The sequence below is a fragment of the Glandiceps talaboti genome, chromosome 8 (assembly GCF_964340395.1).
Source record: "Glandiceps talaboti chromosome 8, keGlaTala1.1, whole genome shotgun sequence".
Lineage (NCBI taxonomy): Eukaryota > Metazoa > Hemichordata > Enteropneusta > Spengelidae > Glandiceps > Glandiceps talaboti.
In genome coordinates, this window is record NC_135556.1 from 24,774,787 (window position 1) to 24,800,222 (window position 25,436).

At 36.3% G+C, this 25,436-nt stretch overlaps 3 protein-coding genes across 3 annotated transcripts in view; 2 read left to right on the forward strand and 1 right to left on the reverse strand.

Annotated features, from left to right (window-relative positions):
- The first annotated feature begins 422 nt into the window (after positions 1–422).
- Positions 423–13,156, forward strand: LOC144439415 (sodium/mannose cotransporter SLC5A10-like). Its single transcript, XM_078128701.1, has 15 exons — positions 423–509; positions 1,166–1,225; positions 1,606–1,710; positions 2,222–2,281; positions 3,395–3,499; positions 6,911–7,019; positions 8,143–8,223; positions 8,983–9,188; positions 9,569–9,704; positions 10,123–10,230; positions 10,680–10,830; positions 10,948–11,116; positions 11,421–11,636; positions 12,228–12,513; positions 12,948–13,156. The coding sequence occupies exons 1-15, from the start codon at positions 423–425 to the stop codon at positions 13,154–13,156; spliced, it is 2,088 nt and encodes a 695-aa protein (XP_077984827.1).
- Positions 13,157–15,537: 2,381 nt separating this feature from the next.
- LOC144439524 (3-oxoacyl-[acyl-carrier-protein] reductase FabG-like) lies at positions 15,538–20,654 on the reverse strand. The gene is made up of 7 exons (XM_078128823.1): positions 20,566–20,654; positions 18,721–18,856; positions 18,101–18,235; positions 17,539–17,655; positions 16,908–17,034; positions 16,232–16,378; positions 15,538–15,702 (listed from the first exon to the last, which is right to left on the reverse strand). The coding sequence occupies exons 1-7, from the start codon at positions 20,590–20,592 to the stop codon at positions 15,585–15,587; spliced, it is 807 nt and encodes a 268-aa protein (XP_077984949.1). The 5' UTR covers positions 20,593–20,654; the 3' UTR covers positions 15,538–15,584.
- Positions 20,655–22,680: 2,026 nt separating this feature from the next.
- The window catches only part of LOC144439416 (sodium/glucose cotransporter 4-like), an 8,630-nt gene continuing 5,874 nt past the window's right edge, over positions 22,681–25,436 (forward strand). Inside the window, exons 1-6 of the mRNA XM_078128702.1 lie at positions 22,681–22,773; positions 23,254–23,325; positions 23,460–23,564; positions 23,875–23,934; positions 25,007–25,111; positions 25,405–25,436. The exon at positions 25,405–25,436 is cut by the window's right edge and continues 74 nt beyond it. Coding sequence (XP_077984828.1) covers positions 22,681–22,773; positions 23,254–23,325; positions 23,460–23,564; positions 23,875–23,934; positions 25,007–25,111; positions 25,405–25,436 — 467 coding nt within the window. The remainder of the gene's footprint in view (positions 22,774–23,253; positions 23,326–23,459; positions 23,565–23,874; positions 23,935–25,006; positions 25,112–25,404) is intronic.

Consider the following 25,436-nt stretch of genomic DNA (forward strand, 5'->3'; position numbering starts at 1 on the left):
TAATAAAATAATTCTCAATTCACTAGCGAGGGTATAAATTAATTAGGAAAGCGGTGAGGCTAGTGCGTTCAACTTCGACATTAATTTAACACGCTTAATCTTTGTAACGTCGGCCTACATCGCCATATCACAGACCTCGTGTTCGGTGAATTTACCTAATCGGGGACTGATGGAACCTTCGTCCGATCAGGTGACGCCGCAACCTGTGATCAGCAGTGATATGGACGGACGCGAGAAAGGACTCTGGATATTTACACAAGTAAAATGACATACGGTGTATTTACCCAAGCTCACCGCAGTACCAAGATGACACCCTGTATATTGACACAACTAAATTGTAGCTCTTCAAAACTACCTCGGGGAGAAGCCGTTGGCGATTACGACTGTGCCGGTTATTGTCACACAGCTACCAGATTTTCGAAATGGTTGAACGTCACTATACGATTGATACCGCTGACTATGTGGTCGGTATTTTGACTATGTTTGTACTTTTTATTGGGGGACTATGGGTAAGTATTCACACACACTATTTCTTATTTTATTAATATTATTGCTCTTATTTTTGAAAATGTAAATTCTAGTGTCATCACATCACTTTGATGAAATAAACATGTACCGACAAAGAATTCCCATCATGCCATCTGATTTAACTTCTCTATTCTACTTTCGAATAAATAAAAAATCAGACACATAGCCTTAATTATAAACGTACATCAGGAAAATCTCAAAACTGAGTTTAAAAAAACATGTCCTAGCAATGTTCATTTTATTAATATTGTGGTGTTAAAAGTTAAAAAATAGATCTTATCCAGAACATGCATGGTTATGGTAAACCGGTTCCTTGTAACAGTCAAGGTAAAATGAATTAAAAAAAACTTAAAAAACATTTCGACACGATATAATACAATTTAGTTAGTTCCTGGATGGGGAAAAATGAAGTGATGTACTTCATAATGGGCAACTTGTTTTTGACCCTTCACTCATGAAGAGAGAATATTCAGATGATTCAACTTATCGCCAAGATAGTTCGCCAAATTGAACACCGAAAACTAGAACTGGTATTGACAACCACACCATGTATAAACCATAAGATCTATCTATCTATTGTGCTAATACCAAATGTTGTGAGATGACACGACAAATCAGTAACTGTATTTCATTTCAGTCTTCCCGGCACCATTTCCATCATGGACCTTTCCAGGCAGGTCGTATGAGCTGGTGGTTGGTAAGTTTATACTTGTCCTGTTTTATATCTAACTATTATGTAAATCAAGAAAGGAAGAAAATGGGCAAATAAAGGTTGTAACACGCAACAAGACGAAAATTCCACTTTTAAAATATAACTCCGACCTTTCGCCTACATTTATGTTAAGCAACCTGTCTACGTAGGTTGAACTGTGCGGTGCACCTGTCACGTGACCGCGTACACAGGACAGTCAATCGAAAACACAAATAATTTGAAGGGTGTACATAAAATGAATGTTATCTGGGCAAGAAGAGCCACATTCGCCAAAACCGTCATAAAGTGTTGAGAATAGGATATATAGAGATTATTATAGTTAACCTACACAATTGTCAAATAATAAAGTTCCTGTTTTACTACAGGTTGGGTTGTCACTATACTTCAGTAATATCCCCAGTAGTACATTCGTCGGTGTATCAGGTTACGCAGCATGGAATGGTATTGCCGTCGTATTCTATGAATTCGCAGTAAGTAGGCGATGTGTACGTGTGTGTGTGTGTGTGTGTGTGTGTGTGTGTGAGAGAGAGAGAAACAGCGAGAGAGAGAGAGAGATAGAGAGAGAGAGAGAAAGAGAGAGAGAGAGAGAGAGAGAGAGAGAGAGAGAGAGAGAGAGAGAGAGAGAGAGAGAGAGAGAGAGAGAGAGAGAGAGAGAGAGAGAGAGAGAGAGAGAGAGAGAGAGAGACGGACGGACGGAAGGACGTAGTGTGATGTTGACAATTATCTAAGGAAGCTGTTTATTTTTTACTCGATACTTTATTATAACATATAATTTTATAACATAATGCAGGCTTACATGCTGTTCTGCTACAGGTAAACATCGCATGATATTTTCCTTTCGATTCTTCGCCAATAGATGCCATAAAGTCAAACACCGAGTGAATGTAAGCCAATGTCAAAATTCAATTGTATTGCTTTGCTTTTATTCATGTAAAAGATGTTGTATAACTTCTATCATTTCACTTTGTTATCTATTTTTAGGGGACTTCCTGTTTAGCCATATTGGCCTTCGTCTTTGTGCCGATGTATGTTGCCTCGGGGGTAAGTCCAGTCTTTATAATAATCTCATTTGCATGTCATTTAAAAAGGAAAAGAAAGAAATTTGAAATCTTAAAATTTATCTTCTTTAATTGTTTGCAAATTTAAAGCATTTCCTTTATTATTTGGCAAAGGTTCATCCTACCGATATAAGAATGGTAAACTTAGATTCATGAAAGTGTCTAAGGTTTCATTGTAATTATCTGGTCTGTAATTCTGATTGATAGCGAATTCATGTTAAAATCAGCTACTAAAAACCTATGATTTGACATCAGCGTAATGTCGAAAAGACTACGACGACGACGACGACAACAACAACAACAACAACAACAACAACAACAATTGAATGAAACACGACATCCGTATGTTAGCCTACAAAACCCAATTATAAATCTTTTGATATGTTTTACTTCATGAATTGGGAACATGTAACACATAATATTTTCGATGAAAACAGATATATAAGTAATTGTCACACCAAATATATATATATATAACTTTTACCGTAACTGTCGTAATTCACATTTGTATGCCTAGTTACATGTATTTATCTTATAAGTGTGCCATTAGCTTTAAAATGATTTGGTAATATTATTCAAAGAATTAGTCAATCATTTTTTTAAAAAAAAATTCTCAACTTTAAAAAAAAAAAATTCTTGTATCGTCTATCATCTCACACATAATATACGAAGTACTCAATAGACTTGTTGTAAAAACTCTAGCACTAAGGGTCTACTTCTACTTTAATCTATGTTAATTTTCGTCAAACTCTATTCTACAAGACTGTAGAATTTATGACTTACATTGGGATGAAAGAACTTACAAATTTCCATTGTATTAACCTTGGACTGGCGTTAGGGAATAGGGCATCTGAGTTCAAAATTGTCATTAATGGGGTGATAATTACAATATCCACTGGCAGGCTAAACGTGATATGAAATACGTTACACACTCTGTTACATTACCAGACCAAAGAATAAATCAAATGTCAAATTTTGAATCATGCCTCTTTATACAGAGCACATGAACAAGAGTACTTTCCTCCATAGTTTGATATGCTAGTATTAGACCGATATATTACCACAAATAATTGTAAGCAACACCTTTAACTTCTAGACGTATGCCCTGCCTGATTACTTGGAGAAAAGGTTCGGTGGTCATCGAATACGAGTATACACAGCCATTATACAATTATTATTGATGTTATTTTGTCAAATAGCGGTAAGAGAAAGATACATGTGTGTGTGTGTGTGTGTGTGTGTGTGTGTGTGTGTGTGTGTGTGTGTGTGTGTGTGTGTGTATGTGTGTGTTGGGAGGCGAGGGGAGGATGTGTGCATATGGGAGGGTGCGTGCGTGCGTGCGTGCGTGTGTGTGTGTGTGTGGGGGGGGTGTGAGTGTGTGTCTGGCTCTCCGACTTTACAGTTTTCATCAGTTTTGTCACTAACTCCACATTGTCGGTATTTATGTAAGGTTTTTGTTTCTTTATACACTATTTCTTCTGGTTATTGCACACCTTCTTTTCAACATCATTGACAGATCTAGAACTCCGAAAGGTCTGGACATATACTACCCCCAAACTCTCTGTCGTTATAGAACGCCTACAAGAAGAATGTCTGTGATGAGTTAACGACTAATCCGAGTGTCCGAGTGCAGTGAGCTACACGACGAAATATTCAAAATTTGTATTTATCTTATATTATACATTTTGTGATTATAAATATGTACATTACAGTTGGCAATGCTTTATTTGAAATGTAGATCGTCTCTTTAAAAAGTGTCATAATATCCACCTGTATGTGTAATAAACATTTCCCAAAACGACAATCTAGTGAGGTTCATCTAGGCCTCATCTAGCGTTTCATGTCACCTTGACGAATAAACTGTTCTCGATAACGTGCCTCTAGCTAAACGACAACGTCTACTTGTCATTGGATGTAGTATGACAAGATAATACGCGACATCGGGTCATCTCATGTCAAGAAATGACGGTAATTAGTCACACCAATGTACAATCTTGTCAAAGATACTGTGATAGATACATAAGTCACGTCCTCGTATGACAGTTATCTTTTGGGTCCGATCCCCGGGTTTATATGACCATAAATTCACAAATTTCAGAATTTCGCAAATTTGTAAGCTCATGTTTGACACTATTTCCGAACGTCGGCCTACATCGCAATCAGTATCGAGTTGTGTTCTCTACAGGACATCGTAGCTCGTACACTGTCTTAGTAAAGATGACGACAAAATTAAGGGTTACAAGAGGACTACGCATGTGACTCGTTAACTCACTCTTGCCACAGTGACCCCTTTGTATATTGTCCCTTTTAAAAGATCAGAACTACTATTTCGACACGTAGTCAATAGTAGATACAATCTATTTGAAACAAGAATGATTTGCATATTTTAGATGTTGCATGCAAAGTGAAGACCAGTTGTACAAAACAGAAGTTTTATTAGGAATTTGAGCGGGAGATTCAATCAAGTCCATCCAGAAATGAAAACCAATTTTTTACAGAGCTACAGACACATTTGGTTCAGAGTAAAAGAATGACCACATACACTAATGTGATGACCAGGGATTGAAACATGGCCCTTTAAAAGCAAATCAACTCTAATCGTCCATTTAATTGACATTAAGGTCACATGGTGAAACGACACTCGTGTCTTTTGATAAGACTGAACATTGTGACAAATAAAGGTACACGACATCGGACACCTTTTGATTGGTAAGCGACGTGATAATAAGTTATATACATACCAATAAAGTATATCTGGTCATACTACATACACGTAGATACACTTAGACTAGTACATATATATTGTCAAAGATTGAAACATTACTGTGACTGTCGTCAGCTGTTCTCTGTCTGTTAATGTTTACGGCAACAAAATAATATTTTTCGGAAAAACTATTTGTCGCGGAAGAATACACAACGAATACATGGAATACGTGGGTCGGCGAGGAGGATGATCTCCCGGTTGTTTTTTTTTATGTCTACGTCAGATTGATCATGGCATCTACATTCAACAGCCACGGTGTCCGTAAACGTTTTACTCTGTCATCAGCTAGATTTATTACTGAGGTTCACTTCTGATCAAGCGGTGAGCTGTACAGGCAGAGTGTATCAACCCATGACATTATCGTCTATTCCGCCGCACGCCTGTATCCGGGTTGACAAAGAATGTCTGTAAGGCTAATAGTCAATACTACATGGATGGATAACCTGGCCTTTCTCCCCATCCCTCTTGCCACAGTGACCCTTTGCACCAGCTCTAGTTTCTGTCCTTCACAAGACTGACATAGCCCTAATGTGACTCGCAAATCATAGGTTATTAGCCCCAAGGGTGTTCCACAAACGGGGCATTATAATCAGTAATTTGTAAGACCAATATAATGTATGTGAAAATATAAGTTTAATAATAATAGTAATGATAATATTAATTAATTAATTAATTAATTAATTAATTAATCAATCAATCAATCAATCTTTATGGCATAACAACATGCCACAGCAAGCATGGTAAAGCATACAAAAATACCATACAGAAATAAAGTCAATACAATACAGTCATTTAGCCAACTGCTGGAGGTCTGTTTACATCAACAAGAAATTTTCCAATAGGAAGTTTATCATCTGAGGTCAAAATATGCGAAAATTTACTTTTGTCATTTAAAGAATGAAAATTTGAATTATTTAATGACAAAGAAGAAAAAATTGTCATTTGATAGATTTTATTAGAATAGGTTTATTCTTAAATGTCATATTACTGGGATTCATATCTGTTACTAATTTACAACCAATACATAACAACTGTCGACATTTACAGCTGTTAGCCGGACACATTTGAAAATCATAGACAACGGATAATGCTTTATTTAATTGGATGTGGGTCAACAAAACCATGTTACCTGTAGCTCCCAAATTAGCACACGAAATCACTAATTTGGATAACATTTAGACAACGGGAAAATTTGGGGATAAACGAAAAAAACAACATTTTAAAAGTTTAGAAATTTTATTCTAACTTGATCGTAGGACAATTCACTCCCATCGTAAAGAATGGCTGCAAAGTTTGACTTTGTCCTTGCACTTCCATCACTTTGGTACCAATGGCCTCCAAACCCAAAATATAGGTTACGGTACGAACCATCGAATGTAACTCTACACGTGGCGTGACACGGTGATGTCTAGTCCATTGGCATGACAACACAATAGAGCTACAAAGGTGTGATAACTACAGCATTATCAACCGATTTTAAATAAAATGAGTGGGTGACCTTGTTAAGGTATCAGGCACGTCATCACTAAGTTGAGTGACTGACTCATAGACTTCAGAACCATTTCAATGATAGCGTATGTCGTCAGTTTACGTTGCCATGGCTACATTTTATTGACACGAACTTTATGCACAATGACTTCGTTTCGTTTTCAACTCAATTTATGCTTCCAAAAAACCCCGATATATTTGAAAATAACCATAACTTTCTAGATTACCATTCCTTCAACCGTATGGTTGCCATGGAAATCTAAAACTATAATATTGATTACAACAATGACCTAGTCATGCTTATTAACGAATACTTTATCAATCGTTGTTTTAATCAAAATAATTTTTGTTAAATTTCAGGGCGAGATAATATACTGTGGTTCCCTGTTCATTCAAGTTATATTCAACGTTAGTGACTTCGCCTCTGTTGCAATTTTACTCAGTTTGACGGCCATTTACGCCGTGTGTGGTAAGATATGAAATTGTCCGTCATTTGTTTTACAATAAGTGGGTATCAACAAATCTAGACGTATGGACAGTTAGAGGAACTATGTGAACTACGAAACGAAGAATTTGTACACTGTGTACATACACCTACCAGTGGTGAAATTACTGGGACAAAGTTGAGTCGCCTACATTGGCGTCCTGTGTAATCTGTCAATATTAATCTCTGGTCGGTTGTGGGCATGTATCGAGGCTAACAGTTGACTACATCGATAGCTCATGTATGCTAAATATTTTGAACACGCAAAGAGCGAGGCTATCTTAAGTAAATAGTTTCTGGTTCTGATGACTATATAATACGTTGTACCAATCCTGGTTCTGAATAAACAATTTTATACATGTGTATAAACGTTATAGATATTGATTTTCTCGACATACGTGAAATCTAAATTTAATCACTTTAATACTGTGACGTAGCTTCGGACGTATAAGCTTGTGTATGTACTATGTACAGTTGCCAATAGCTACAAGTACCCTTGATGTAGTATATAGTATGAGCCGCGGAAATAAAAAGTTACTGCTTCTTTGTTCTTACTTAAATATCAAGATGAAAGAACAGGAATTGCCATACAAATGTTTTAAGGTCAAACTTATATTAAAATTAAAACATTTCGATGGATAATTGTGTTAACTATGTGGGAAAATAAAATATTATCAATTTCCGTGAAAATAAGATGATGAACTCCCAAATATCTCTTTTCTCTTCAAAGGACAAGAAGCAAGCGTTCGTATGGCATTGTTTGGTGAAATGTTAACCTTGATTCTCAGGGAACTATGTCCCTGTGGCGTATTCTGTTTAAAACAGTCTGAGATTTCAAAGAAATCATGCCTACAACCACCTGTTGATTCAAATCATGCCTACAGCCATCTGTTGATTCAAATCATGCCTACAACCACCTGTTGATTCAAATCATGCCTACAACCACCTGTTGATTCAAATCATGCCTACAAACTACCCGTTGATTCAAAAACCACGCCTACAACCACCTGTTGAATCGAGGTGTCGTTTATGAATTATGAATGCGCTATTGATTTAATACAAACAAAGAATAACTACACATCTATTATGGTTTGATGACATTTTACAGGTGGTTTGAGTGAAGCAGAACACACAGAGGTCCTCATGGCTATATTAGTTCTGTTTGGTGCATTGATTCTGATGATTATATGTAAGTACACCATTTAATCTGTGTCCAGCATTTTTGCTCTTATGTAAGTGAACCACCATTTCTGATTGGATCATTTTTACAGATTACCATATGCAAGTAAAACACCATTTCTGATTGGCGCATTTGTTCAAACATTATATACAAGTAAATAATAGTGATTTTATGTAAACTAAAGAATTAGAGTCACAAAAAACACAATAATTCATTTTTAGGAAATGTTGGTCTAGAACAGAGTGAATATTCTATGTAATTCGTATGGTTACACTGATAAGATAGCACTAATGAAAGAAGCAGGATTGAAACACTTGCCTTTAGGATGGTCATAATTCTGTATGTCAGCGGAAAAGTATTCTACTCGACATTGTGTTAGAAGAGCCGTTGGCTCAACAAATTATCGAGTTTAAATAAAGCCAAACAAACAAGCAAACAAGTATGATTACGCTTATGGAGGTGGGCATTATTTTCCAACCGAAGATATTTCTCTCCTTCTTCTACCCCCCCCCCACGTCTCACGCCTTCTCCTCCACTCCTCCTTTTCTTTTCTTGTTCGTGTGACAATGACTGTGTCATGATACTCCTCATTCGCCTACACTATAGGTCAGTATCCAACCACAGCCAAACAAGAAATAGGTTTGTCGCGATTCAGAGATCATAGATCATTTTTCATTCAGGAAATTCACCTTACAATCAGTCTACTTTTTCTTCCAAGAATATCGCGATTATTTTTAGAGATATTTTCGTATTTTTGTCGTTGTCTAGGTTATATTGAAGCGGGAAGTTATTACATGTTTGAAAACATGTACATGGATTCTGTGCCAATGTCAACATTAGCCGGTAACACATCGTGTGGGATACCATCAGAACAAACTTGGCACCTATTCCGACCTGTTGACAGCAGTTTACCGTGGCCAGGTGTTCTTTTTGGGATTCACATTCTGACGGCATATTACTTCTTGTCTAACAGGGTAAAGTGTTGTCATGGTGTATGGCATCATTATCATCCTTATTCCACTATTACATAATGAACATGCCTTTGCAATTTGAAACTCTGGTCTTTCGAACTACTATAAAATGCACACACGCACACACACAATATACATTGTATATAGTTACACTTTTCGCTATATAATAAAAGCCCCAGCATAGAATGTTGGCCAGGTGACTGAACCACATAATATAATATTTAGCTGGTCTAAAATTGAATCAAATAAATGGGATACATATTTTTATGTGAAAATGTTTAATACCAAAAAACAAGTTTAAGACTTTGGGTTAATAGAACATCTACCTAACTATGATTACTAGTAGTGTACTAAAACAACCACTACAATTTTTATCTTAATAGATCCTTATGCGTAAATTACTTGAAGCCAAAAACTTTGACCACGCCAAGGCTGGTTCTATACTTGCTGGTTGTCTGAAAGTCCTTCCAATGTTCCTAATGGTCTATCCTGGAATGATCAGCAGAATTCTCTACAAAGGTAATATGAACTAAGAGGGACCATTAGTCAGCAGTTCTCGAAATTCAAAGAAATATTCTATGTAGCGTATGACTTCATATTGAACAAACTCTCACAATTTTTCATCAGTTTACGAATACGAGACCACCTTGTTTCTCGATTGTAAGATCTTCCATAGATCATGATGATCTATGTGGATTTGCCCATGGAAAGTAAAAAAATGTCTCTGTTTTATATCTTTCAGATTAAACACTTTACAATTTTTGAAGGTTCAAGTTGAATTGTAGAAATACTGAGTTGAGACATGTTTCTATAATGAATGAATGAATGAATGAATGAATGAATGAATGAATGAATGAATGAATGAATGAATGAATGAATGAAAGAATGAATGAATGAATGAATGAACATTACACTGGTGAACTTTCTTTCTTTGCAGACGTTGTAGCTTGTGTTGATCCAAATGTTTGCCATGAAGTCTGTAATAGTTACAATGGGTGTTCCGATGTAGCTTATCCATATCTTATTTTGAACCTTATGCCGACAGGTGAGTTTACCCAACCCTCAACTTGTTGTTTTTAAGTCACAGAATAGAGTCATGTAATGCTTACATACCAACATTTGGATGTCCCTCTATTGTGACTAGAATTAGATGTCTTACTTTTCGCTAATTATTATTATCATCATCAGTACTTTGTCTGTAATCATTACAAGCACTTGTGGGGTTCTTTATAATTACATGTTTCAAACATGTAGAAATGAATGGCTATTATATTAGGACGTATGTAACGTGGTGTATGAACGATGTAAGAAATAGTTGCTATGTTGATCCGTCGACGTATCTAGCAAAATGTCATGGAAATATTCATATATTATTAATGAATACCCTGATTCATTTTCACATATTCGTGCTCGGTTACAGAGGAAGGTGTTACTTTGCTTCAAAAACTGTTCAAGCGTTTTGCAATATATTATTAAAAATAATGTTATTGTCAGTTTTGAAGGGAATTATGGTGGCGGCCATTTTAGCTGGGGTGATGAGTGCTTTAATAGCCGTGTTTGAGACCTGTAGTCACCTATTTGTGCTGGACATCTGGAAGGCGGCAAGACCGAAGTGTAGTGTACAAGAAGAGGCGATCGTTGTCAGGTAGGTCTTGGAAATTTTGATATAACCATACAATGCTCACAAATTGTCATGCGAGAACTTCTGAAACATTTCGAATAATTGCTCAAAAATAATTTGTTTCTTGTGTTTTTTTTCCAGAGTCGTAGTTATCATTTTAGTGGGTTTGAGTTTCGTCTGGTTACCATTAATCAAACACTACGGTGCTGGTCAAATATTTGTCTATGTACATTCTATAGCGTCGTACCTTTCCCCGCCGTTGTTGGCAGCCTACCTTTTAGCCATCTTTTGGGAAAGAGTTAACGAGGAGGTAAGTGACTTCCCGGATATCGTCATACTGGGGCACAGTGAAGAACCTAATTTGTAATTGGTAATTGGTAATTCCAGATATTTCATTTAGTCATATTATAGAAATAACATAATATACAGAATATACTTATATTCACAACGAAAAACTCTAGACAACTTGATAATCTAATGAGCATCCAATGAAACGAAAAATGACATCTTGTACTCGTACGACACGTGGTTTGAAGGGGAAATAGGCGGTACAAAACAGCATTACAAATTGGACATTGGGACATATTACTAAGAATATCTGTAACAATTTACAGGGTACATTCTATGGTCTGTTGTTGGCGTTGGTAGTTAGTATCCTCGTAATGACACGTGACATAATCCACTCAAATCCAAGATGTGATGAAGTTGATACCAGGCCTTATTTAGTGCAAACTTTACACTATCTGCATTGCGCCATTATGCTGTTCTTTTTAACCTTGTTGTTCATCGTTATGTTCAGCCTATTGACACCCCCACAACCAAAGGAATCGGTAAGTTTTAAAAATTATCTCACAAATACATTCATCATCCCTGTCCCCAGCAACGACACAACCAACCAACCAACCAACCAACCAACCAACCAACCAACCAATCAACCAACCAACCACTAACCAACCCATCCACCAACGAGACACAGACAGACAGACAGATCCGAATTAGTTGTAAAACGACAAGACCTTTTTTCCGACAACGTTAGACTGTAAATTGGTAGTTGGTGGTGTTCTGATAAGCTACCCAACACATGTGGCGTGCAACGAGTGTGATGCTGGAGCGCTCCTCCACCAACGACTGGAGTTTAGACAAACACTGGGAGGGGAGAGACAAGTCACTCTGGCAAGAATAGAAACAAGTAAAACAAACAAACAAACAAACAAACAAACAAACAAACAAACAAACAAACAGATTACATAAGTTGATGATTTTGGTAATGATAATAACGATAAAGATATGCCGAAAGGATTACATATTCTAAAAAAACAATGCATTTGAGGGAATATCGTACAAAGATAAGACGAATTAAATAGAAGTGACAAAATAGAAAACAAAATCTGTCACCTATTAATGTATTTGTTTCCTTACAGCTTCTTGGTCTAACATGGTGGACAAGACACTGCGTAATACAACGAATTGCAAAGGACTCAGAAGTGAAAGTAAACAGAGAGGATGAAATATTGGAGTTTTTTGACATCAACAATATAGCCATGCAAACTGTTGATAGTCATCCAGATCTTGAAGAATACGAAGCTGCTAATGTCGTGTGTACACGGGTAACACATCGAGAGTCAGAGAGTGACCACAATGAGCTTCAAATAAAGAAATCCAACTTGGATGGTTTTGTTGCGACATGCACTTTTCTACTTGAAGACGGTTAGTTCATATATCCGTTCTATTTTTTTCTTGAGAAATGGTTAGGGATCATTGATGATCATGGTTGATGATTTCATGCGAATATTCAAGTAGTTTCAAACTAGACTTGCTGGATTGGCATGTCGTATCAAGAGGTGAGAATTGAAAAGAGCGTTAAACTGATTACAACCAGAGAAAAAATACTTAGGGACCTAGTACGGTTTACTGGAGCGTTGAGGAAACAAATGGTGGCACTGAAAAACATTTAGGAGGGCGAAAGGAGGCTTGGCATATTTGTTTCTGATTTATGACTCTTTGAACATAGTTAAACCCTATGATCAGTAGCGTGTAGACGTATACTATGTACAGTTATACTTGTTTATACTCTACGTCAAACGGGGCCTACATATTTCAATTCATAACTCACTATTTTCTGTTTTTTCTGCTCCATATAGACACAGACAGTGATATTTGGCATCCATGGCGACATGGTCGACTATGTAGACACAGACATCGACATGCCAAGAAGAAGAAAATAATCGACGAACGTGCCATGGCCATGATAACCTTAGACGAGAAGACATTATGGGCGTACATAGTCAATATTAGTTATGTTATTATGTTAGCTATAATGACGGGCTTTGTCTGGGGGTTCTATGCATAAATGGATACATTAATTCTGATTCGATTTACATCCAGGGTGCAATATTCAAGGCTCGGTTGCTATACTTGAGACAGTTTCGTGTGGAAAAATGAATTGAATCACATTGGCAATGCTACCGAAATTCACATCATATACTCAGGGACGAAAGCAATTTTTGGTTTTGCATTACAAAATAAAGTCTATGATATCAATTGAAAGGTTACCATGTATTTACATGATGTAATCTGGTTTGCCGAAACCAAAAATTATGCTCATTAACCACCCAGTAAAAACAGTGGAATGTATTCAAAGTTTTAATATGTTCATTTCAATAGCCTCAGGAAAATGTATTTGCATGATCAGTCTTGAATGATCAACCGTGCAAAATTTGTCATATTATCCCTTTTCCCATTTTTAACGTTTGGTTCTTATTATTACACTTTTGAGTTGTTTATTTGTCTAGTTTCATATTTTACCTATGAGCAATAAGGCTTGCCAACCTATTTCATGTTTATTTTTGGTCTCTTGTTGGCAAACGAAAACTGTCATTTTTAAACTTCATAGGTAGTTTTATTGTAGTTTTATTTTTCTTTCACAATGTTTCAGAAGATGTTAAGACATTTTTATGGCAGTGAATGTATTCAGAGTGAAAAAAGTGAAAAATACAAGCATTTAATAGGTTTTGGTTTGGCAGCCACCATAGGGGGCGCCATATCCAACCACAGGACGGACGGAAGTTGCAATAACGTCACTTCGTGTAAGCTTACACTGTGGAGGACACATTTCGATGGTGCAGTTGTGTACATCTGTCGACGGATGAAATAATGTACCTACACTCCAATGGAGTAAACAGTAAATTTATTTGTAACAAAAAGCGTCAGGTATTGGATCATTGCAGTTTTCAATCCTCTCCTCTAAAAGTTTGATTAAAATATAACTTATTTTTAATCCTTCGTTTGGTGTATTTACCTGCACCTCTACATATCATAGATTCTAAATGGTATACACTCATCTTCATTGCCTTGCAAATATGCTCTAAGTCGCTGATCACCTTCCACCGAATCTCGGAAAATGCAATATTGCAATGATGCAGTGACAAACCCCGGGGCCTCCAACGATTCAGTGCCACACCCCGGGGCCTCCAACGATTCGATGCCACATCCCGGGGCCTCCAACTTTATACCAGAAGAACTTCACTAGTAGGCCAGTTAGTCTTACAGCAACCATTTTGTGTCAAGGCTAGATATTAAAGTGCACGTACTTTGCACCTAAAAGGTAAATCGATCCGGGACCACACTGTACCATGATGTGACATGGCATGTGTACAACACAAATATACTTATTTGCTTGCTTGTTTGGTGGGTTTGTGATAGCCATGTCGGGCGCCCTCGTTGGCCATTTGAGGATGTTACACTGAGAAGGTCGATGAGGGCGGAACAACACGACGCAACGTACAGTGCAAAAGTAATGTTTTAGAACGATACCACCAGCTAAGGTAATAATTTTACACTACTCTGTTGGCAAAGTTATCTTTATTTGTTTTCATTTTAGGCAAATTTTATTAGCGCAAGGACTGCACAGTACAAAAATCTACTTATTTCAACTGCAACATTATCTAAGAACTATGACCAGCAGAGAAATATCTAATTCCTGTCTAATATTGAAACTCAATGTTTCATATAAATTTATGCCAACCTTAATTCTTCTTTATGACAAGTATCTCAATTTGCCACTGTTAAACAATGTTGAAGGCCAATTGCTTAACACTAGTATATTTTAATGCCAGCATTACATATATATAGAGTAGTCCTGCATTTTCACAGGCCCTGTATTTTCCTGACATCACACACACACACACACACACACACACACACACACATACATACACACACATACAGACAGACAGACAGCCAGACAGCCAGACACACACAGACAGACAGACAGACAGACAGACACAGACAGACAGACAGACAGACAGACAGACGGACACACACACAGACATTGCAATGCAAATGGCACAGTGGTTAAATACCTTCAATATATCTAATCACACAGTCATTTAGTTTACCAAGGACCTCGTCAATTTCAAGACACGTAGGTTTCTCGTATCGTGAGGTAGGCCACCAAGGTAGACATGAGCTAATAGCATGTATTCAGCATCATGTCTTCGGTTGTCAGTGCTGTTTATCGCAACACTTTCGATATGCACCAGGTATCACGGTGATCAGTATAATTCCTCATACGATCTAAAGCCTAAGGTTGATACCACAAACATTTTCGTTTAATTCTACTTCACTTTAATTAAAACTGACCAAAAATTGCTAAGCAACAAGAATATCAGCAAATTAAACAAATTGATATGTTTTGTAAATGCTATACAATGCAATCAAAACTACATCCTTCTCTCGTAATCAAAGACACTGGGTATGGATTGTAGCATTTAGTGGAACTAAACTTCAGGTAATATTTGACCTCCATCACAAGCTATCCCTTGACCCGTGATGAAACTGGCTTCTGGTGAAGCTAGGAAGGCCACAACATTTCCCATGTCTTCCGGTGTACCATAGCTATGGATTGGATAAAAACACATATAATATCTTCAGACAATAGTCTAACACATAAAACATCGAAAGGGAATTAAACTGAGGATCATAAATTTATGAATCATAAAAGCGTCAATAAATTTCCATTTGTTTCATATGCAGTCTGAGAAACTAACCATTTTCTTAGTTTTGTAAGAAACTTTGGTGATGTTGATGTCGATGTTGTCGTTCAGGTTTTTTGGTAAGATATAAAACTGACTGATACGACAAAGCCCCCCCCCCCACAAGGCTTTCTCAAAGGTACAATCTTGATTATACATTCATAAATTGTTGACAGATACGCAATGTAAGCCATATTTATTTGAAGTATTTTGGAGTTACATTGCTCCGTCGTATGGTCTCTTATTTACCAGCAGATTACTCAACTCTGTTGTGCACAATACATATTGTAGAAAGATGCAGTAGCCCGTGGGTATAATACTTCATGTCATCCTGTCCTGTGTGTCAGCATTCTTTTTCTAGCATTGCAAATACAGAAGGATGTCGATCTTACCGCTTCAATGGTATTGCTGCAAGCACTGCCTTCTCGTTAGCATCTGTTTCCAAAGAAAAGGCTTCATTTAAGGAGTCAGTCTTGACACTGCCGGGTAGAACGGCATTGACAGTGATGTTGTCTGCCGCCAACTCAACAGCAGCAGTCCTGAATAAAGTATAGATAAACAACCTAGGGTGTGATCACAGGTATAGAGTTTTTATTTGTTTTTACATTTTGTTGAACAGAGCAAAACTATTTACCTATATATCGTGTGAGAACGTCTTTTCCTTTTATCCTAGTATATAAATAGATTTTTTTCCATACTGTCCTTTCATATTTTCATATTGTGGCTGAAGAGTGTATGACTACCTAATGATCGAACCCTATCAACATCCAACAAAATCAAGTTTTATTTGTTGACATGGGTGTAAAGGTAAGGTACACAGTGCCATCAACGGCAAGAAAACGAAATTCAGGATGGAAGGAATTTCAGAGAAAGGTTTTGGGCTGTTTGTTGATTGATGTATTTGTTTGACGTGTTTTGAGCAGGTGAAAATTAGCGGAATATAACGAAAAATAACAAAAAGATACAACTACTGGGGTTTTGATATTTAGGACTTGTCAAATAAAACAATACATTTTTGGAGCCATGAATTGCTGTTGACATACATTTAGTTAGTTTGTGTTTTCTTACCTCAGAAATCCCATCTGTCCTGCCTTAGTAGCTCCGTAAACACTCAACGCCGGACAGCCTACGTAATTTCCTGTTATCGATGACGTAAAAATGACACGTGATCCTCCGGGTGTCTGTTTAGCAGATTCTGAACCAATAGAAAGGAATGATAAATAATGGACAGATCTAAATGAGACTTGAAATGTCAGAAGACAGGTCAAACACCGAAAAGTTCACTTATTCCGTCAAAGGATTTCCATGACTACAGTTCATGATAATTTTTACAGTTCAGCAGGGATGATTGTTAGCTTACCTGTAAGACTAGTCGCACTTGAGTCTCTTTCACTGAACACAAAAACTTATCTTTTCTTTGGGTACCAGAGTTTTATTTGAGGAAGGTATTTGAAATTAGTTTATTTCAATTCAAAATAATAATAAACATGAATCAAAGATCATTATGTTTTTCAAAAACATTAGGTATATTCAATCAAGAATGTGTGTTTGCATCAAATCAAATCATATCAAATCAAATCTAATCTAATCATGGATGAACCAATGATATCAAAATAGCAGCAACTCACCAGGATTGCCTGCAAAGTGAAAACTGTGTTATTAAGATTATAAATCTAATCATTATGTGATCAAAGTTTACCTTTCAAATACGGTAGACATGCCTTGGTAGCAAAAATGGTACCTTTAAGATTCACATCAAGTATCTCAGAAATATGTTCTTCAGTTAAATCTTTGAGATCTTGAACTGGAAAAATACCTATAAAATGGAAATTAAATAAAATAACATTTAATCTGACAATACTATCAATTCATTGGCTGACAGGGTAATTAACGATTGCCTTCTAATTAGCTTCAATGAAAAATGTCACCTTGTGCGATAATCGTAAATATTCATAAATCATGCAATTCATTTGGCGTACAGGAACGACATTGTTACAGTTACTGACATCACACACACACACACACACACACACTTTCTTTCTCTCTCTATCACACACACACACATATACACACGAACGCACACACACACACACACACACACACTTTCTTTCTCTATCACACACACACACACACACACATACACACACACACACTTTCTTTCTTTCTCTCTCTATCACACACACACACACACACACACACACACACACAAGCCTGTCTCTCTCTGCCCCTTCCTCCCTTCCCTCTCTCATATAGTTGTTTACCTGCATTGCAAACCACTATATTTATCTTCCCAAATGTCTCGTGTGTTTCCTTGGCAACTTGTTCACATGATTGATAATGACGTATATCAGATTGAATGAACTTTGACCCGGAGAGCTCCTTCTCTGCAAGTTCCCCTGTGAAATAATAACAGTAAGAACAACCATAATGATATTTATTTTAAATTTTGATAGTAGATACAAATATATTATGAAATATATTTCGACAATATTCTTGTTTCAAATTGGTGAAGGAGCTCTTACAAAGAAAGTTCTTCCTTCTACGAAAATGACAGATTGACATTTTATGAGATGAAAGCTCTGGATTACAACATCTCAGTAATCTCAGTGAACACAATGTTGTAACTAGACTGTCTTAGTGAAAACAAATAAACCCGTCTATCAAACTAACATATCCCACACGGAATAACTACAACACCCGTACTACAGGTTACCTACAAAAATAGTAAGCGTCGGAATAAAATGATTAAAAGTTAGAATTATGAATTATGCAATGAGTTGTAATTCGTTTATAGTAGGTGAATAATCACATTCGCCAACATGGCTCGAAGATTAAAAGTCGTAGATAATTATTAACGGATAGAAAAAGAAAGTTATTTTACCCCTCTCTTTATTTCTTCCCGTCATGACGACCGTAGCACCTTCTTTTTGTAAAACCTGAACGATGCCATATCCAATACCGGCTGTGCCTCCAAACACAATAGCTACAGTGTCTTGTAAACGACCACGTGTCGCCAGCTATGACGTCAATCCATTCAACGAGCACAAATCATGCAAATGGAAAAAATATCACAACTTGTTAAAATAAAATGTACTCGGTCAAAAAAGTTGAAAAAAATGGGATTTTAAAGAGCCTAAATCCCCATAATTCTAAAACTGTGTAGGATAGATATTAAATATCAATATTAATTGTTGAATCATAAAAACACTGCTACTACTAGAACTGATATTTTCTTGTTATTAAACTGAACTTTTTTTGCTAAAAAGATGATCAACATTGTAATTTTCAGTTTGCCATAATTGTTCTTTTCATAGTGAATGTTATTGCAATTGTGTACAGCGTTGATGAACTACTGTGTTATGCTGCAATCCTTCCGAGTCGACCCAGTTTGTGTATGGACAACGGTCAGAGGCCGTCCCACTACACTGCACTATTTCGACAACGCGTCCATCTCACAATGTTATGACAATGACAATATACATATGCATACATATGCCGGTCAAGGGGTCAAGGACGATACACTATTACGTATTACAAATTTACATATGGCCATGTCAGAAATGTCATGTAGACAGGGGCGAAGACACAGGCACGTGGTTCCCGAGATATGTATCAGAACGTTTCTATCAGAATACAATAAAATGTCGATAATATTGACGTATTTAGCCAACTGTATATGAATGGGGTAAACTTACATTTGTTTCTATGATCGCGCAAGTCCAACCACTATAATAATGTTGTTATTTCGCGGTAGGTTGACTTGCGCGATCATACAAACAAATGTAATTTAACCCCTTTCATATAGTTGGCTAAATACGACAATATTATCGATATTATGGACATTTTATTATATTCTGATAGCAATATTCTGATACATATCTCGGGGAAACAAGTGCCTGTGGGCGAGGACTATTTTAAAGAATTGGTTATACTGCAATCACATCTGGCTAGTTTCGAAGTTTATCAATACAACCTATGTGTGCTTGTCATGGAACTGACAAGAAGTATTCAAAACTGCGTCAAAATCAGGAGGTCGCGATTTTACAGATAAGTCCTATGCAGGGGTCAGTCATTTTACTGGCTGGGGGTTCACGTCACTTTTAAACTGGGCATCGTTTTTTTTTTCAAAATCGAACCTCAGAGTCACCCAAAATACAATGGAATTTGAAAGTCAAAGTAACCCTCAGGAAAAACCGCGCCCTAAAAATGGACCGCCAATATATGCACATTTTGACTTCGTTTTTCTATCGTTTAATTAATTCAACTCTTTCCTATGTAGAATATAGCATTACAATTCATTTGTGTATCACTGTTTAAGTATCTCGGAAGTCAACACGTTTGAATCCACTAAGACAAATATGTCTTCTTACATGTAGTTATAATTATATCACTAAATTACAACTTCTATCGATATATTGGCATAGAATGGCGAGAAGCAACCTACCTTCTGATACTTTTACATAATGATCTATGTACCTGCTTAGGTTGAGCTATGACATTGCTGCAGTTAATGATTTACAAAATAACCCCCACCAAAATCATCACCACCCCTCCCAGATAAAAGATGGCCAGTCCCTTATACATGCTGTCAACGTTATGGTAATAGCGATGGTTGAACCACTACTGGTCACCCCACATAATCTGTCATTACCAACTTCGAGTTTATTCACCATCGTATTGGTTGCCAAAAGTACCATTTAGATTTTACCTTCCTCATGTTACTTACCTGTTCGCATGTCACATCGGTCGCCATTACATGAATTATAATGGTTATATTATGAATGAGAAGCCTGGTGGTGTGTTTTCCATTCTCTGCACTGGTTGACCCGGAGTTGACTCGGAATACCACGATTCACACGATCGCCCCCAACGGGCCACATTTGGGTGAAAGGTTCAATAAACGTAGCATACCTGTTTATACTATAGACTCCAAGGACTATCGTAGTGTAGAATTCTAAACTGGTACAGTGTAGTACGTATTAAAAACTTCATTACACTTCTTCTCTGGAAAAGTGTAATGAAGTTTCAATACGTAATACACTGTACCAGTTTAGAATTCTACACTAGGACTATCGCTACTACTCCATTCCGCCATCCTAACTGACATTTTGATATTCTGAATATTCGCTTGTCCTTCGATTCGAACAGCGAAATTCAAAATCAGAATATCAGTTAGGATAACAAATAGCTTAGTAATGCTAGTCTTTCGAGTCTACATATATATATATATATATATATATATATATATATATATATATATATATATATATATATATATATATATATGTAGACTATATATATATATATATATATATATATATATATATATATATATATATATATATATATGTTGAGGGTAGAAGAAAATCAAGTCGGGTTTTTCGTCTCTACAAGCCTGTTTCGTGAGTAAATCACTCGTCAGGAGATGTTGATGTACATCAACATCTCCTGACGAGTGATTTACTCACGAAACAGGCTTGTAGAGACGAAAAACCCGACTTGATTTTCTTCTACCCTCAACATATACTCCGCTCTGCGTGCAGACGTATCGAGCACTGTACTACGGACAAATCTTACCACTGACTTCCTATATATATATATATATATATATATATATATATATATATATATATATAGTTTTGGTAGTACTGGAACTCTTTCTTGGGTGTAACTCGGAGTTTCACGCATATTGCGATCATCAGACACTCTGAGTGTCTGATGATCGCAATATGCGTGAAACTCCGAGTTACACCCAAGAAAGAGTTCCAGTACTACCAAAACTATTACGCTCTGCCACTGCGGTATAGAGCACTGTCTTTAGCAGATTGATACTCACCGAGTTATATATATATATATATATATATATATATATATATATATATATATATATATATGTATGTATAGTTTTGATAGTTCTGGAACTCTTTCTTGGTTGTAACTCGAGTTTCACGCATAGTGCGATCATCAGATGGATGGATGGATGGATGGATGGATTGATGGACAGATGGGTAGATGGATGGATGGATGGGCAGATGGGTAGATGGATGGATGGATGGGTAGATGGATGGGTAGATGGATGGATGGATGGATGGATGGATGGGTAGATGGGTGGATGGAAGGATGGATGGAAGGATGGACAGATGGGTAGATGGATGGATGGATGAGTTGATACATAAATTGATAAAAGTGTTACAACATAGTCATATTTCTCATCAGTACGTCAAAATATTCCGAACCTAGGGAAGTGAAAACGGTCATAACGAAAAACAGGACAACTGTCTGTCATCGTTAATGTTTTCATCATTCCTTACACAATTTAAACTGTACTTAACATTTAGAGACAGTCGTGTTTATAAATTGATGTTTTACACGCTATACTGTTAATGTTTACTTCACCTGCTAGGCTTTGTTGTTAGGCAACGGCGCTAACAGATAGCATGCAATTATGACTATTTATTCTCCTCCACAAACATATGAAGATTATCAATTTTTTTTCATCTTTCTGGGATTTTCTTTCTCATTAATATTTTAGACATCACATTGCAATCTTTCTTATTGGCATCAACAGAGTACAATAGGACACTGCTTACATATCAACGATGTGTACATATTTCATTCTGATGAGTATTGGTCAAGGGGTTATGACCTTTGCTGTGACGTTTGAAGTATACAAAGTAACGAAGTAAATGATCAATGTATCGATGTCATATACATATCTCATTGGTTGTGACACCAGCAGCCCCTCTGAATAAATTTAACACTCAGATAAAATCAGAACGAGCGAAGTCCATCTATCGGGTCACAATTGATTCTTTCCCGAGAGCTTGAATGAGTCTCCACGATGGCAGACTCGGACTCAGATTATTCCCTTCACACTGTCGACTATCTAGTCGTTATTTTAACATTATTGGGTATATTTGCTTTGGGATTATGGGTATGTAGAACCACATATATAATTTGAATAATAATTTAGGATATTACCTTACAATGAGTCTTTTTTTATTTAGTAATTCGACAAACAATAACGACAACGGTTGTGATTATCTTGTACTTATTTGACACGTTTTACCTACCATCTATGGGGCTCAATGTAAGTAAAAAAAGGCAAATGGAAACCGACGCGTGTCTAGTCTCACCTATGAGAAATAGGTCATTCACACCGATGTTTACTTTGTAGTGTAGTGCAATACAGTGTCCTAAATACAACATGAAGTGGTTACACATGTATAAGCGCATAATATATATGTATATCATTTAAAACCGTAACAGAATTAGAAAATGAAATATGACGGAAATCACAATCATGTATTCGACTGATGTATTTCATAGGATTCATGGTCGCGATTCGAAACATGTACAGATACACAAATACAAATGAGGGAGAAATGTACATTTCACTGCTTCTTTCTTTCAGTCATCCCGGTCTGCCAATCGTGGTACGTCACAGGGTTACTTCTTGGCCGGAAGGAGTATGAGTTGGTGGCTTGTAAGTACATGAAGTATAGATAGAGAGAGAGAATTATATTGAGAAAATAGCTAGTTTATATAATATTAATCATGATTACTGCTCTAAGACATATTTTTATCGTTCTAACCTGTTTTCCTCCCCTACATATATAGGTTGGTCTGTCTTTATATGTTAGTAATATAGGCAGTGGTACGTTTATTGGTGTTGCTGGTTCTGCTGCCGTGGATGGTATTGCTGTGGTTTTCTATGAGTTTACGGTAAGCAAACTTGTTCATTATTTCATCAGGCAGTGTACGTACAGTTGTCCGTTTCCTTGAAGTCACTTCTGTGATTTGAAGCGGCAATGGACGTGGTTTACTCTTATATCATTTTCTTCTTAGAGCCATTGTGTTAAAATGTTAGAAAAAAGCACATACATGCAATATGAAATTACCCAGGTTTATAATGTGATGGACAAAATGACGGAAATTAAACAGTTCACTTTCGTGATCAAGAAGTGGACAAACCTTTCAAATATTTTTTTTTTCATTAACTTTTAATCAATTTGTTAATTCAAATATTTCACAGGGTACCAGTTGTTTAGCTTTACTTGGTTTCGTGTTTGTACCAGTGTACATAGCTTCTGGGGTAAGTGGTCTAAATATGTAGAGTTTACTCTAAAATGTGTCTTTGTTGAAAAGGGAACTTGCAAACCCGCCATGTTGAATGTTGAATCATGGGAAATGTGATCATAAATACTAATCGATTAGTACTGTAAACAATGTTGATACATTGTTTGTAACCACAAATAATTAATTCATATTTACCCTGACCATTGTAAGAGGTTAATTTTATCGGTAGCTCCAGATTAGGTATTACGATAACCACAGATAATCCCATACTCCTTTGCGTCTAAGCATGCGCAGTCTGGATTGCAAGTTCCCTATTATATATAACACTGTATTTGCTGTTCAATTCTTGTGATTTATACTTCATGTCCATTACTGTATCAAAACACTTCTTTATATATAAATATATTCTTTGATCACAGTAGATCATGTATATCACACTACTGTACTTTATGACAATATCACGCTGTAAACCATACAAACATTCACTTTCATCGCTATGTAAATTTGTTATCCACACGCTATAACCTATAAAGTACTCGTACTATCTTCATGTAAATCAAATAATCTTTCAAGCTAATCTCTAAAACCACATTTTAATAACTGAATTAATCTTACACACCAATACTACGTAAATGAGCAAACTGTCATTTTATGCAAATTAGTAAATTTCACACTAGTCTTTCGTTCTATGCAATTACATATTCATATTCTACTTGAATTAATTCAGATGATATTCAAATAAATAAACTACACACTAATTATATGCAAATTAGCAGACCTCACACTTTCGTTCCATGTAATTACACATTCATATTCTGCTTGAATTAATTCAGAGTAAACAACCACTTGATGTTAAAAAAGTACCCAAAAACAAGCCATGAACTCTCACTATATTGAAATATGTAAACCACAAACTAATTCAGAATCTATGCAAATTAGTAAATTTCCCACTTCCATTCCAGTATGCAACTACCCCATTCACTGAGATGACGGTCAAATATGTAAACTACACACTAATTCTATGCAAATTAATAAACCTCACACTTTCGTTTCACAGCAATTGCTAACATACATTACTCTCACCATAGGCTTACACCATGCCTGATTATCTCCAAAAGAGATTTGGTGGTCAACGTATACGTGTATATATTGCAATAGTACAGCTATTACTGATGCTTTTCTGCTATATCGCGGTAAGACATGATTTATCTAACATTACATTTTTGTGTTGACGTACGTGTACGTATGGAGTACTAGTATCAAGACGCATATCACGATCTGTATATTCCCTAGTTTCAGAAAAATGAATCATAAAAGCAAATAAACATTAACAATGAGAACAATCAACAATGACACCAACAGACTCAAACTCGTCAAATTATTCATTGTGTATTGTAAGTATATCAATAATGAAAGGTCAAAGGTCAAAGGTCTATGTGCTTCTCTGTCAAGATTTATGTATTTTCGATTTGAACACAACTGACAGGGTGAGATGTATTCCGGCTCTCTGATAATTCA